This window comes from Falco cherrug, chromosome 1 (genome assembly GCF_023634085.1).
Source record: "Falco cherrug isolate bFalChe1 chromosome 1, bFalChe1.pri, whole genome shotgun sequence".
NCBI classification, from domain to species: domain Eukaryota; kingdom Metazoa; phylum Chordata; class Aves; order Falconiformes; family Falconidae; genus Falco; species Falco cherrug.
Genome location: NC_073697.1, coordinates 109,344,125 through 109,357,779, shown reverse-complemented (window position 1 = coordinate 109,357,779; position 13,655 = coordinate 109,344,125). Strand labels below are relative to the sequence as shown.

General features: G+C 44.4%; 2 protein-coding genes across 3 annotated transcripts in view; one reads left to right on the top strand and one right to left on the bottom strand.

Annotated features, from left to right (window-relative positions):
* Positions 1-13,655, bottom strand: part of LOC102047179 (transient receptor potential cation channel subfamily V member 2) — a 49,000-nt gene continuing 35,345 nt past the window's right edge. For both annotated transcript variants that reach the window (XR_008733546.1, XR_008733549.1), the window contains exons 31-34: positions 12,966-13,101; positions 11,181-11,258; positions 10,471-10,578; positions 1-1,215 (exon numbers count right to left, since the gene is read on the bottom strand). The gene's annotated coding sequence lies outside the window, so the exon portion shown is untranslated. The remainder of the gene's footprint in view (positions 1,216-10,470; positions 10,579-11,180; positions 11,259-12,965; positions 13,102-13,655) is intronic.
* Positions 6,197-10,174, top strand: HASPIN (histone H3 associated protein kinase). The gene has a single exon (XM_027806322.2). It carries the CDS (start codon positions 7,351-7,353, stop codon positions 9,838-9,840), a length of 2,490 nt encoding a protein of 829 aa, XP_027662123.2. The 5' UTR covers positions 6,197-7,350; the 3' UTR covers positions 9,841-10,174.

Here is a 13,655-nt window from a genome sequence, read left to right as displayed (position 1 = left end):
AAAAAAAAGAGGATTTACACAAAGGGGGGTGACAGTAAAGTGATTCAGATCAGAAAAAGCACATTTTTTTCCCAACCAAATAGTACAGAGTTGTCATGACAAAAGACCTGGTTCAGGCAGGAATACCCTTTCTGAGCTCTCATCTGCAAAGTCTCATTTCCTCAACCCCTGGCACTTGTAAGCAGATTTGGAGTGACTTGCTCTCTGTAGCTCCAAGGAATCCTACAACCAGTTGAGAACGGAGAAAGAAATTCGAGCCAGAATGGCTGCAGCTACTGACAACTGGATGCCAGTGTGGGATCTCTGCATCTCTCTCTCTCACACTGCTGACAGTCACACAAGGGCCCTATATTACTCAAAACAATGTCGCACCGTAGCACCTCTTACTTTTGCCCTAGGCAGGCTGCCCAGTGTGCCTAGCACCTTTAACTTCTGGCTGTCCGGCAGCCAAATTTAGAGCTAGGACACACCCAGGCTTGCACAGCCTGCAGGGTGCCCAGCCCAGCAGGAGGTGATCTCTGTAACAGCCCTGAAAAGATGCATTACCGCTACCTGGGTACCAGGCAGAAATTTTACAAGGAAACTTCCATAAAGGCCACGGTTTGTCTGTTAACTTTAGTTTTCCATCAGGCAATACTGGTTAAGCCAAAGGAGACAGGAACTGCTTTGTCTTCTTAAGGTCTGACTGAAAAATATCTTTGTTTTACCTACTGCTGTGTGTAAAGATGTATTTGATTTGTGGAGTTTATGGTTAACCAAACAGAGCAGAAATAAAAAATCTACACAATTAGGGATAGAGAAAGCCAAAGAGAGGATTAGTACCAACTCTCTGTACTTCTCCTTTGGAAACAGCAGACACCTGGGGGGGGCCTGAGACCATTTCATTGCTCAGGAAAGAAAACACCTGGTACTGGCTAAAGCCAGCCACAGGCTCTGGCTAGGCACCTTCTTTCCCCTGATCCTGTAAATTGTAGTTCCTGATAATCTGCAGCTGATAAACTGAGATTGTTCACAACTCACCCTACTTTGTGGTACACATCGAGCAGGGAGGATGGCAGCACTGTAGCTCGCTGTTCTGCTCTGCCCTTGCTCCAGGTGTGGTGAACCATGCTTGCTTGGGCAAGCATCTCCTGATAAAGGAGGAGTCTGTCTGAGTAGGCAATGAGGTCTGTGAGACAAGTTTTCATTTGTGACCAAATCAGGATTTGAAAGCAACTGAAAATGAGAAATTAGAAATAAGATTGTGAGGTACAAAAGCTAATCTTTTTCATAATGTTCAAATGTTCTGCAAAGCACTTCAAAACAAGACTTGAGAGGTTACACCACAATGCTGAGAATAGCTCAAAATGTAAGACTGAAGTTTTACAACAGTAAGTGGAAGATTTCCTTCAGTGTGCATTTGAAAATACCACTTTCATATTAAAAGAAATCTTAAAAAATCATAAAAACATCTACCAAAAAGATTTCTGTTTTATTATGTGTGCATTAATGATACCCATTTTCCCAAGGAGCAGAATAATGAAGTCCACCAACACAGCTTCCTACAACAGGCAAAGCATCAAACACTTAATCTTGCAGGAAGACAAGAGTAAACTGGAACAGAATCAAAGCCAACTTTGCATATGCTAAAGCCCAGCTATTTCTTCTTGTTTAGCTTTTAGCTGAGAAAACGATCTAGCTTGAGCTAGCGTTCAACCTTTGAACTACGTTAGACGCACCACCAACCTATCTGTGCAGGTACTTTCAAATACGGTACAAATTTTTTTTTTTCATTGCATGCCCAGTCAAAGGAGTTATAAATTTAATGAGTCTTCTTTACAAGTTTACAGTGATTGCAGTAATCATCAGTGACTATCTTTCAGGCTAAGGAAAAGCATGTTTTCACTAGGGAAAGAGAAGGAATATTCTGAGAGGACAGGAAGCCTCTGTGTTAGCCTCAAGTGCCAGATACACAGTTCAATACAGAACTCTAAAAACTCTTCTGATATGCAGTAGCAAATATCCTCCCTTGGTTTTTACCCTCTAGACAAAAACCTGGCTTCACTAAATTCAATAGCAGAACAGATAGTTGCTTCAAAAGGTCCAGAATTTAACTCTGGGAACTTGACTGGTTCTCTAGATTCAGCAAAACCTTCTGGATTTCTCCCTTGTTCCTGCCCCAAGTGAAGGACCAAGCTGCTCACACAATGCTCTGGTACCTCAGCGTTGGATTCTCTTCTTTCAGGGCCAGGCACAGTTCCTTGGTGAAGGCGATTTTTCCAGTTGTTGGAGGAAAATGGCAGATCAGTGCTACTGTAGGCTGTACACCTCAGCTTTGTCCCCTGTATAGCCCCAGACCAGGACTGCAAGTGCGATCAGTAAATAGATGCTGGACAATGAAAGTTTAATATTAGTAAGACTGTACCTGACAGTTCAAAGAAGTTTCTAAGAACAGAAGACCCTAACCTCTAGGAGGCTGAGACGGTGGAGATTGTCTATTGTGATTACTCAGAACTGACATATGCAGAACCTGAAGCGATCATCCTTGAAAGAAAAAGTAAAATGGCAAAGTGGTCAAGATATAGAACAACTTGTGAAAACGACTGTCAAGATAATGACTAATAAAAGACTTGTTTGAAACCAATAGATTAGGTAATGCTTTGTAGAGACTATAAATGTAGAGCTAAAAATCCTGTAACCTTGTCACTCTCTGCGGAGGTGACCCAACGCTGCTGTACCGATTAAAACTGCAAACCTAGAGTAACCCACAAGAGTTTGAGTCTCTTCTTTTACAGTTTTGGCACCCCAGATGGGACTCTAGGTCATGATGGGGAAGGAAGGATTGCGAGGATCCTTGCTTAACATCCTACAAAAGACGCCAGCAACAGAGTTGGTGAGTTCGAGTCTCCCCACCAACAGAATTAGTGAGTTCAAGTCTCCCCGGCAACAGAATTGATGAGTTCAAGTCTCCCTTTTCTTGTATTTTGTACGGTATTAAGGCAATTAGATACCTCAGAGTACCCATCATGATTAAACTTGCAACATGGGAGGTTATCCATCAATTCCAAAAGGATCTCCTCTGGCAGAATTATTATGTAATTGGAACAAACTATCTGGTACAGCAGGGTTGACGAAATCAAAGGTTATTACCTTGTGTCAAGATGATTGGCTGTTTTTGATGAGAGTAAAAGGGGCTGGACCCCAAGAAGTGTGGCCACCTGAAGGAACTTTTGATGAAGTCAGAATAAGGTGTTTGAGATTATATTAGAGGACAGGAATCCTCAACAAATGAATTATTTGCTTTTATGGTTAGAATGGGCTGATTTAAGAAAAAGGCTGGCCTTTAGGAAACCTATGAAAAGGGAGGAATTATTAGCATTTTTAGAGAAAAACCAGAAGTATGGTGAGAGTTTAAGTCTCTTAGAGAAAAACCAGATTTTTGGATATGCTATGCATATGATAAAGAGTTCGAGTCTCTTGAAGCTGGACAATTTCCTATGGTAGTCGAGTTTCACTCCAATCCAAGGGCAGGTCCCAATTCTGGTCCAGACGTATCACCTGTTGTTGCAGTCTCTATTCACCACCAACCCTGGAAACCAGGTGATCTAATGTTGTGGCAAGAGAAAATGCCATGCTTGAGAAATAATGCTGAAAAATGTGCAAAATTTTTATCTGGCATAATCCGAGATTATAAACCTAATTGGGAAGACATGCAAACCTTGTTGCAGGAACTTTTCACTAATGAAGAGCGAGAGCGAATTATGCAAAAGGATAGAGAAATGAGTCAAAACACCCCAGGTAGGCCGATATGGCCTCTGAATGATCCAAATTGGCAGATACATACTCAAGATGGATTGCAGGCTTGGCGAACCGCAACTACTTTATAATAGAAGCGATACGCCAATGTGAGGAAAGAATTACTAATTGGGCTAGGTGGTATACTGTGTTAGATCTAACAGGAGCATTCTTTTCCATTCTCATTGACCCAGAAAGTCAAAACTTGTTTGCATTTACTTGGGAAGGTCGCCAGTACACCTGGACTCGCCTTCCACAGGGATTTACCGCTTCACCAACTTTGTTTTCTCAGATCCTTAAGCAGAATCTTAAGAAGAACCTTAAGAAGACTTGGAACTACCAGCCAAATCAATATTGATTTAGTATGTTGATGATTTACTTATCGTTAGCCTGACTTATGAAGATTGTGTAAAGGACACTGAATATGTTTGTAACAAACTTTTTGAAAAAGGACATAAAACATCCCTTTCTAAATTGCAGTTTTGTGAGCCTGAAGTTAAATATTTAGGGTTTATCTTAGCAGGGGGAACTAGGAAGTTAGATCCAAGTAGAGTACAAGCAATACAAGAAATAGCAAGACCACTCACCAAGAAACAAATGAGAGCCTTTTTAGGTCAAGCAGTGTTTTGTAGACCTTGGATTTTGGGATTTTCTGAAATTACCAAACCATTAGTGGAGACCACCAAGGATGCGCACCCGGAACCGGTACCCTGGACTGAAGAACTAGAAACGGCATTCATGAATGTTAAAACTGCATTGGTAAATGCACCAGCTTTAGGACTTCCAGATTAGGAAAAACCATTTAAACTTTATGTTACAGAAGCCAAAGGAATAGCTAAAGGAGTACTGGTACAAAACCAAGGACCTTATGAGAGACCAATAGCTTATTATTCACTCACTTTAGACCCTGTTATCAGAGGATCTCCGCACTGTCTGCAGTCTGTAGCCACAGCCGCTGAACTAGTAGAAAAATCGAAAAACATCGTCTTAGGTCACCGTCTTACTGTTGCTGTCCCACATGAGGTGGAGATGCTGTTAACAAGATATGCAGAAAAAGCACTCTCTGCACAAAGGACACATCGATACGAGATCATCTTGTTATTAACAGAAAATGTCAAACTTGAAAGATCAAAGACTTTGAATCCTGCCACCTTATTACCTGTGAGTGAACCAGAAAGAGCACATGATTGTATTGCAGTGATCAAAACTGTAAGTAAAACCAGAGAGGACTTAAAAGATACACCTTTAACTGCACCTGATGTAAACCTCTTTACTGATGGCTCATCTTATTATCTAGATGGAAAAAGGTTCACAGGTTTTGTGGTAGCAACTGAAAACCTTGTGCTGTTTGCCGAACCATTGTCTCCAACTTTAGGGGCACAGGCAGCAGAATTAATTGCTTTGACTCGAGCAGCCCTATATGCTAAAGGACGACGAGTTAATATTTATACGGATTCAAAATATGCCTTTGGAATCTGTCACGCTGTGGGAGCCCTGTGGAAAGAAAGAGGATTTTTAACATCTGCAGGTAAAACAATTGCTCATGGTCATCTAATTAATGATTTGCTTTTAGCTATACAGGAACCCGAAGAAATTGCAGTTGTTTATATACCTGCACACACTAGACGAACCAATCAACTTGCTGCAGGAAATGCACTTGCTGATGCCACAGCCCGAGCGGCCGCAATCAAAAATCAACTGACCCCTGACATGGTGGTTGCTAATTTCTTTTCTATTCCAAATCCTGTTACCCTATATAATGATTTTAAAGACTGTGGTAAAAACTCTGTTAAAAGAAATTGTTCCTCGATATGGAATCCCTGAAGTAATTGATTCACACAGAGGACCTCACTTTACAGCTGCGATCTTGCTTCAGGTTTATGTAACTTTAGATATTAAAGGTCAGTTTCATACTCCTTATCATCCTCCATCCTCTGGACAAGTAGAAAGGATGAATCAAACCATTAAGGAATGTCTAGCAGAAGTTTGTGCTAGCACTGGTCTTAAGTGGCCAGAGGCTTTAAACCTAGTTTTATGAGATTTGAGAACAATTCCAAAACAACCACATGGACTGAGTCCTGCAGAGATTTTATTTGGACGAATTTTAGCAGCACCAGGTTTATCTATTTCAGCAAAAACTGCATTATTAGATGGGGATGAGAATGTCATTCAGTATTTGTTATATTTGTAAGATTTTTTGATCCAATTCAGAAATACATTTATTGATATCAAGGGGTTAGTCTTGAAGTATAATTTCATAATTATAAAGTAGGAGATGAAGTGTTTGTGAAATCGTTTAAACGTGAAAACAAAATGGTGCCAAAATGGGAACAATGTTGTATGTCTTGTGTGTCTCATATACCGACATATCCCTACTGTATTTGTTAATATAGTATCTAAAAAGAAAACGGGGGACTGTTGGAGGAAAATGGCAGATCAGTGCTACTGTAGGCTGTACACCTCAGCTTTGTCCCCTGTATAGCCCCAGACCAGGACTGCAAGTGCGATCAGTAAATAGATGCTGGACAATGAAAGTTTAATATTAGTAAGACTGTACCTGACAGTTCAAAGAAGTTTCTAAGAACAGAAGACCCTAACCTCTAGGAGGCTGAGACGGTGGAGATTGTCTATTGTGATTACTCAGAACTGACATATGCAGAACCTGAAGCGATCATCCTTGAAAGAAAAAGTAAAATGGCAAAGTGGTCAAGATATAGAACAACTTGTGAAAACGACTGTCAAGATAATGACTAATAAAAGACTTGTTTGAAACCAATAGATGAGGTAATGCTTTGTAGAGACTATAAATGTAGAGCTAAAAATCCTGTAACCTTGTCACTCTCTGCGGAGGTGACCCAACGCTGCTGTACCGATTAAAACTGCAAACCTAGAGTAACCCACAAGAGTTTGAGTCTCTTCTTTCACACCAGTGACCAGCAGAGCAGTTCTACTTTTTAAGAACTATGGTAAAAGAAACACAAGGAACGCAATATCCATTGCTTTTCAGGGAAAAAAAAGGGCTGCAACAGTGTCTTGTGTGTACGACCTTACAGGTTAACTATTGCTGATAAGAAGACGGATGCTGGCAGCGCTCCAAGTATCAGGTCAGTTTCTGGAGGGAGGAAGAGGATGGGGCTCCCGTGAGCGGCTCTGCCCTGGGGGTCAGCAAACGGCCCCGCGGGTAGGAAAGCGGCATCTGGGCTACGCTGCCGGGGACACCGCCAGAGCCGGCAGCGGCTTGGAGCGAACGAAGGCAGCGCAGCGCCGCCCTCCGCGCACACGCGGTGCGAGCGGCTCGAAGGCGGCCCCGCTGCCACGGCGGCGGTACCACGGCGGCGGTGCCCGCCAGCTCGGCCGGAGCCGCCACGAGCGCCCCGCAAGGCAACGGGGCACGGGTGCCCGGCCAGCACACGGGTCCGCGGGTTTACGCCGGCACCGGCGGTAGACCACTCGGGGCCGGGGCCGGGGCGGGGCCGCGCCCTCCTCTCGTGCCGCCCCGCCCGGCTCTCGCGAGACGTCGTTTGAAAAGGCGGCGGGCAGCCGTTACCAGCCTGGCCCGATCCAGCCGCCGCCGCGATGCCGCTCCAGCCGCGCCTGCTGCGCACCTACTCGCGGCGCGGGCGCCTCCGCCTGCTGCCGCTGCCCGAGCGGTGGCTCTCGCCGCTTCAGGACCGCAAAGCCATCTTCGGCTCCATCTCGGCCGACTCCAGCGCCGCCTCGGCCGACTCCGGCGCCGTCTCCAGCGCCGTCTCCAGCGCCGTCTCCGCCCACTCGGACGACCCCGACTTCTTGTCGCCCGGCAAATGCTCCCGACAGCCGCGGGGTAAGCGTCCCGCCCGGCGCTGGCGCCTGCGGACGCGCGGCGGCGGCGCGGCGGCGGCGGAGGAGGAGGAGAAGAAGGAGAACCGGCTGGGGGGGCCGCCCGCGCCCGCCCGCTCGCCGTCCTCCTCCCCGTCCCCGTCCCGCTCCCCCTGCGGCGCCGCCCGCCGCCGCCAGGGGCCGCCCTGCGGGGCGCGGCGCCCCCTGCTGTGCAGCACCCCGCAGTGGCCGCGCTGCCGCGCCCGGCCCCGCTCCCCCAGCCCGCTGGGCACCACCCCGCGGGGCGGCCCGGGGCTCTGCTCCCCACCGCCCTGGCAGCGGCCCGCCTCGCCCGAGTCATCCCGGGAAGAGTGGGAGCAGCTCCCGGCCGTGCCCAGCGCGGGCGGCCTGGGGCGGGGCGGGGAGCCGCTCCCGCCGCTGGGGTCCGGCGAGGCCCTAAGGGTGCTGGCACAGGGGCCCTGCCCGGGGCCGAACCCCCCGAAACCCGCCGCCAGCCAGCCGCGGGGCGCTGCGCCGGGGGCCGGGGGCTCTGGCCCGCCGCCCTGCCCTCACCTGAGGGGGGTCTCGGGGGAAGGGAGCCCGTGCTGCCACGGAAAAAACCCTGTGCGGACCCCGCTGACACCAGTGGTGGTCTTGGACCCTCAAGAAGTGTTGGTGTGGCTGGCAAACGTGAAACATGCCGGAGAGGCAGACGCCCAACCTGCCTGCCAGCAGCCGGGGTCCCCTTTGGGCTGCCAAGGGGTCTTGGCGAACAAATGTAAAAGCACCAAAGCTGTTCCTGGGGAGAGCAGTTCCTGCAAGAGAGCCTGCATCAGTGGCTTCAGTACCAGCCGCTGGGGGAAGCTCATGAGGCCCCAGCCAAAAAGGCACAAAACCAAGAGGCAGCCACCACCGAACTACTTTTTCAGACCACAGATGAGGCAAAAAGGAATGAAGAAGGGTGCCCTGGAGCTGTCCGCAGATGTAAGAGACTATGACTGTTCGCTCCTCAGTAGCTCCCATTCCTGGGGTAGAGTGCAAGCATCTCTGTCCTTCCACAAGAAGAAGAAAGTTACCACAAACGAGAGTTCCTGCTACAGCATCCTTTGTACCCCTCCTGTGAAATCCCAGGTTTCCAGCCACCAAGCAGTCCTATCTGCTGGCATGCCTCAGTGCTGCACTTGGTCTTCCATGAGCCTCCTAGCTCCCAGGTATTCCTGTTCTGTCCTGGAGCCAATGCTTACGGATGCAGAGAAGGTGTTCAGGGAATGCCACCAGGAGGGGCCTATTGCTTTTGAGGAATGCATTTTTTTAGATAAGATGAAAGGCTGCAAGAAAATTGGAGAAGGTGTGTTTGGAGAGGTCTTCCAGATTGACAGTGAGAGGGGACCTGTGGCCTTAAAAATAATTCCCATTGAGGGGACTGGAAAAGTAAATGGCGAAGCTCAAAAGAGCTTTGGAGAGATTCTGCCCGAGATAATAATTTCAAAAGAACTCAGTCTTTTGTCTGAGGAGTCTGCGAATAGGACTGTGGGGTTCATCAGCTTGTACTCTGTGCACTGCATTCAAGGGGCCTATCCTAAGTATCTCCTGGAAGCCTGGGACAAATACCACCAAGTAACGGGCTCAGAAAATGATCGGCCAGACATTTTTGGGGATAAGCAGCTCTTCATGGTTCTGGAGTTCGAATTTGGAGGCAGTGACTTGGAGAATATGAGAAACCACTTCAGTTCAGTGGCATCGGCAAAAAGCATTTTGCACCAGGTCACTGCTTCCCTGGCTGTGGCAGAACAAGAACTGCACTTTGAGCACAGAGACTTGCACTGGGGGAATGTGTTGGTGAAGAAAACGGACGTAAAAGAGGTTACTTATGTGTTGAATGGGACAACGCACACGATCCCCACAGCAAGGATTCATGTCAACATCATAGATTACACCTTGTCTCGGCTGGAGAAGGATGGCTTAACTGTGTTTTGTGACCTTTCCACTGATGAAGCATTGTTTCAAGGCACAGGGGACTACCAGTTTGATATCTATAGGCAAATGAAAGCGGAGAACTCTGGCTGCTGGACTGACTATCATCCACACAGCAACGTCCTCTGGTTGCACTACTTGTCAGTTAAACTTTTGAATGACATGAGATACAAGAAAAAGGAATCAACTCCTGCCATGAGGAAAATAAAGCAGCAGCTTGTTAAGTTCCACAAAGAAGTACTGACCTTCGCGTCTGCCAGTGAAGTTTTACAGAACAGCAGCCTCTTCCAGTGACCGAGGCAGTGCAATGTTTCCAAGAACTAAGTACTGATACTGTTTTTAGCGTATGATCTTTTTAAATGTTGGTATGATGAAGTGGTGTTATGATTGGTTAGCACTGTGTATAACATGATACCAAAAATGTCTAAAAAAAAAAAACAACCCCAAAAAACAAAACAAACCCCAGAAAAGTCATCTGCTTTTTTTCAGGGGGTGATGGGGGGCAGGGGGAGAAAACAGAGTTGAATGTTTGAGAAGGGGGAAAAAAGATTTCTTCAAGCTCAATTAAATGTTTTGAATTCCACAGATATTTTATTAACTTAAATTATTAAATGTTCTTTTTTTACTATATTGTTTTTCTTGAAGTACTTTTTTAAAAGAAAAAAGCCCCACGATTCTGGACAGTAAGGACAAAGGTAAATATTGTTAACCCAGCTGGGGACAGAGAGGGGGGGAAAACCCACCTTTTGACTTAGTTTTAAAACTGAATTTTTGTTTGGCAAAATTTGTTCCTGGAATGAAGCTACAAAATAGAAATGGGAAAAGTTTCTGCTGTTAAACACTAATCTGCAATGTTATGGTTTTTTGTCTCTTAAGGACCAGTGAAGAGTTATTTGATTATGCAAAAAATATAAGAAAAAGTACCTGTGTTCCTGATGCATTTTTGACTGTTCTCATGTTGTGACCTTGGATACTGATAGGAATCCAAATCTGTAACTTGATGGTAGCATTAAAGCAATTTTCTTCATGCATCTGCAGAAGAAAATGCACAAGATAATAAGTGTTCTTTAGTCCTGATTGTAGACGGGTCAGGTGACCTAAATTTGAAGCTATACTTATATTAAACCTGAATTCTTTGTTTTCAGGAAGTCCTTTGCTATCATTCACATACGTTAAAAGAAACTGGTCTAAAGAGAACAATAAATCAAACTAAGTGAAAAGTGAATTAGATAATTCAAAATTACTACATCCAGTGACCTAGATGCATTAAGTAATTAAGAGGTAGCATCATCAGATTTGTTTTAACTGGAATGCTGTCTATGCAGTCTGTCTATATATGTGTGTATATATGCAGTCTTAGCAATTAGATGCATCTTTAAACTATCTTGAAGTCTACTTTTTACAAGCTAAGCAGTTAGAGACCCTAGGTACCCCTCTGCCTACTATATGATTTTATTGTTCCATCTTCTAGAGTCTTTACTTGTGCTGCCTAGTAGCACAGAAAGTGACTTGACAATCAGCAGTGCTTGAAATTATTTAGATGGAAATTGAGAAGATGCTTGGTAAGATTCCAATATAATCTTTTTCCCTCTAATGGACTCAAGTAATGCAATATTATTTAATATTCTTAAAACTTGGTAAGGACTGCAGTGAATGCATCTCTGACATCAAGGATGTGTTCTTCAGTCAGAATGGCGGTATTTTTATTTATGCTTTAAAAAAAAATATGGATGAAACCACATCATTATCTGCCTGCCTTGGTCCTCTATTTCTATGGTTTGAGAACTAATATTGGCTGTACAAGAGGGGTGGAAACAGAGTGGTGGTAATTAATGAAAGGAGAGGTGCCAGCCCACTCGGTGACATGGTACACTGGTGTTGGAGTAGCCCTTTATTACTACGGGCCTTGAAAGCTGCCATTGCCTTGAAAAGTTTCCCCACAAACCAATGCTAATTTGTGAATATGCAGTATTGCTTTCATTAATCAAAACTCAAAGCTTCTACCCCCCACAAAAGTGGACATTAAATTCATATAGAAACCTTTGATTAAACTGTGCTTGCAAGGAAGTGTAGCTGCCAGAGATGAGTTCTCATCTCTTTTTTTAAGATGCTCTCTGTTCAAAAAAAAAAATGCTGTGTACCAATCAGTCCCATGAATTCTAATGGGAGGAAGGTGACAAGAAAAGAATCTGAATGGTAACTTCCTCCCATTAGAAAGCCCCTAATCAAGAAAAATGCCCCGAACATGTTGTCATTCCCATCATTTCAAGTGAAAGCTTTACTCGGAAGAGAACTGGATTATATATTTTAATCATCTGTTCTCTCTGCTAAGGAAGGATGCCAGAACCCAGTTTGCCATTTCAGAAAACACAAGCTTTTAAATAGGTACTACACTTAAATTAGGACCTTACAGGATGCTCCATCTTTTACTGAAATAATGAAGTATTAGCAAAGCTAAAATTATCGTAAGGGAAGGAAAGATTTTTTCACATGGATCCAAATGCTTTAGAAGGTTGAGAAGAACAAGTATAGTTTTATGTAACCAGTGACTGATAAATAGTATGGACACAAAGTAGGAATTCTGATATTTTCTTTCTAGTTCATAGTGCGTTTTGTGGTGATAACAGCAGTATTCACTTGGTGATACTAACGGTGATTACAAACTTATTTTGGAATATGCTTTCATCTAATTGCCAAATCACTGAAAATTTTGCCTGTTTTGAGGGAAGAGAAAGACATAGTAAAGTATCGATTACCCTGTAAATACTCTTTAACAAACCAGGGTACTGTTAAAACATGATGGGTAATGTATTTTCTGCTCATTGTTCCTTTCTGGAGAAATTGGACATTAAGTGCTGGAATATGAAAATTATCTCTTGCCTCGGGGAAAATGCATGCCAGCCATTAAGCTGAATTAGAAAGAATAGCGACTCTGCCCTGATTGTAGATAGAGGATGCAAAGTATACTACTCAAAGTATCATTTAGAGATTGGGAAAAAGTGAAAATAAGGACCCCTTCCTTACAGTTGTCTTTTTGAATACTGGATGCTGAATTCTGCAGTTGCAGGGTAAGTGCAGAAATTAATGGTATTGGTTGGCCACAGTGAATAGCAGGAGAGGATAGCTGCCAACAGAACAGGAATGCTCTTTAATGTTGAGTAAAAACAGACTGGGAAATTCAACTCTGTCTGTCTCTGCTCCCATAAAATGAATTAGGTACAAATAGCCCAATAAAAGCCTGGGAGTCTTAAATCAGATAAATCCAGTATTCGGGCTCTAGTTTTAACAACTGAAATGCTCCTTTCCTTCCCTGGCCCTTACTTCCAAGATTTATTTAGGTAGTAAATTAATAGGAGCCTGCACTGGGTTTTCTTTCAGCAGTCAGCTGCTAGCTGTGAAAAGCTGTTCTACAATCTTACCTCACTGGTCACCTTCTTAAAATGTAGGGCTTTAGGATAGTTCAAGACCATAGTTGTCACGTATGTGTCATCTCCACTGTTCATCAGTGAAACACTCATGGTCACTTCTTCAGTGTGGCCCACCACCAGTTCCTTTCTAGAACCAGACAGAAAAATGAGAAGGGTGAGATGTTACTTCTGAGGGCTGTTATTTACTGAGAGGCCCGAAGCGTTCTGGTAATCATTCCCTCCAAATGCTTTCACACACAGGATAATGCAATAGCCCAATTAATTATTCAATATTCTTCAGGGTGTGTAGGAAAATGCTGCTTAATATCAAAGGCAGTCATCTCCAAACTTTATGTAACATTTTATCATTTCTGTTTTACATCAAGATAGACTTTAAACATTGTTCTGTTTGATTAGCTTTTCAGTGACTCTCCAGGGTAAATTTTTACAATGAAGTGATGCCTACAGTTTTATCGAAGGCTATGCAAACTGAGCAAGCCTTTGCTGTAGTGCTGTGCTGTGCATCAGCCTAAAACAAAATCACACTGTCACAATTAAATGCAGAATTATGATTTTAGGATTATTATAGTTGTTTAGACCTTGGTCTTTCCTCTGAGGCTTCCTAGAATAGCCCAGCAATGCCCACGGAGGCATACGGTTACAGCTTGTGTGAATGTTAAGTTATGGAAAGTAATGCAAACA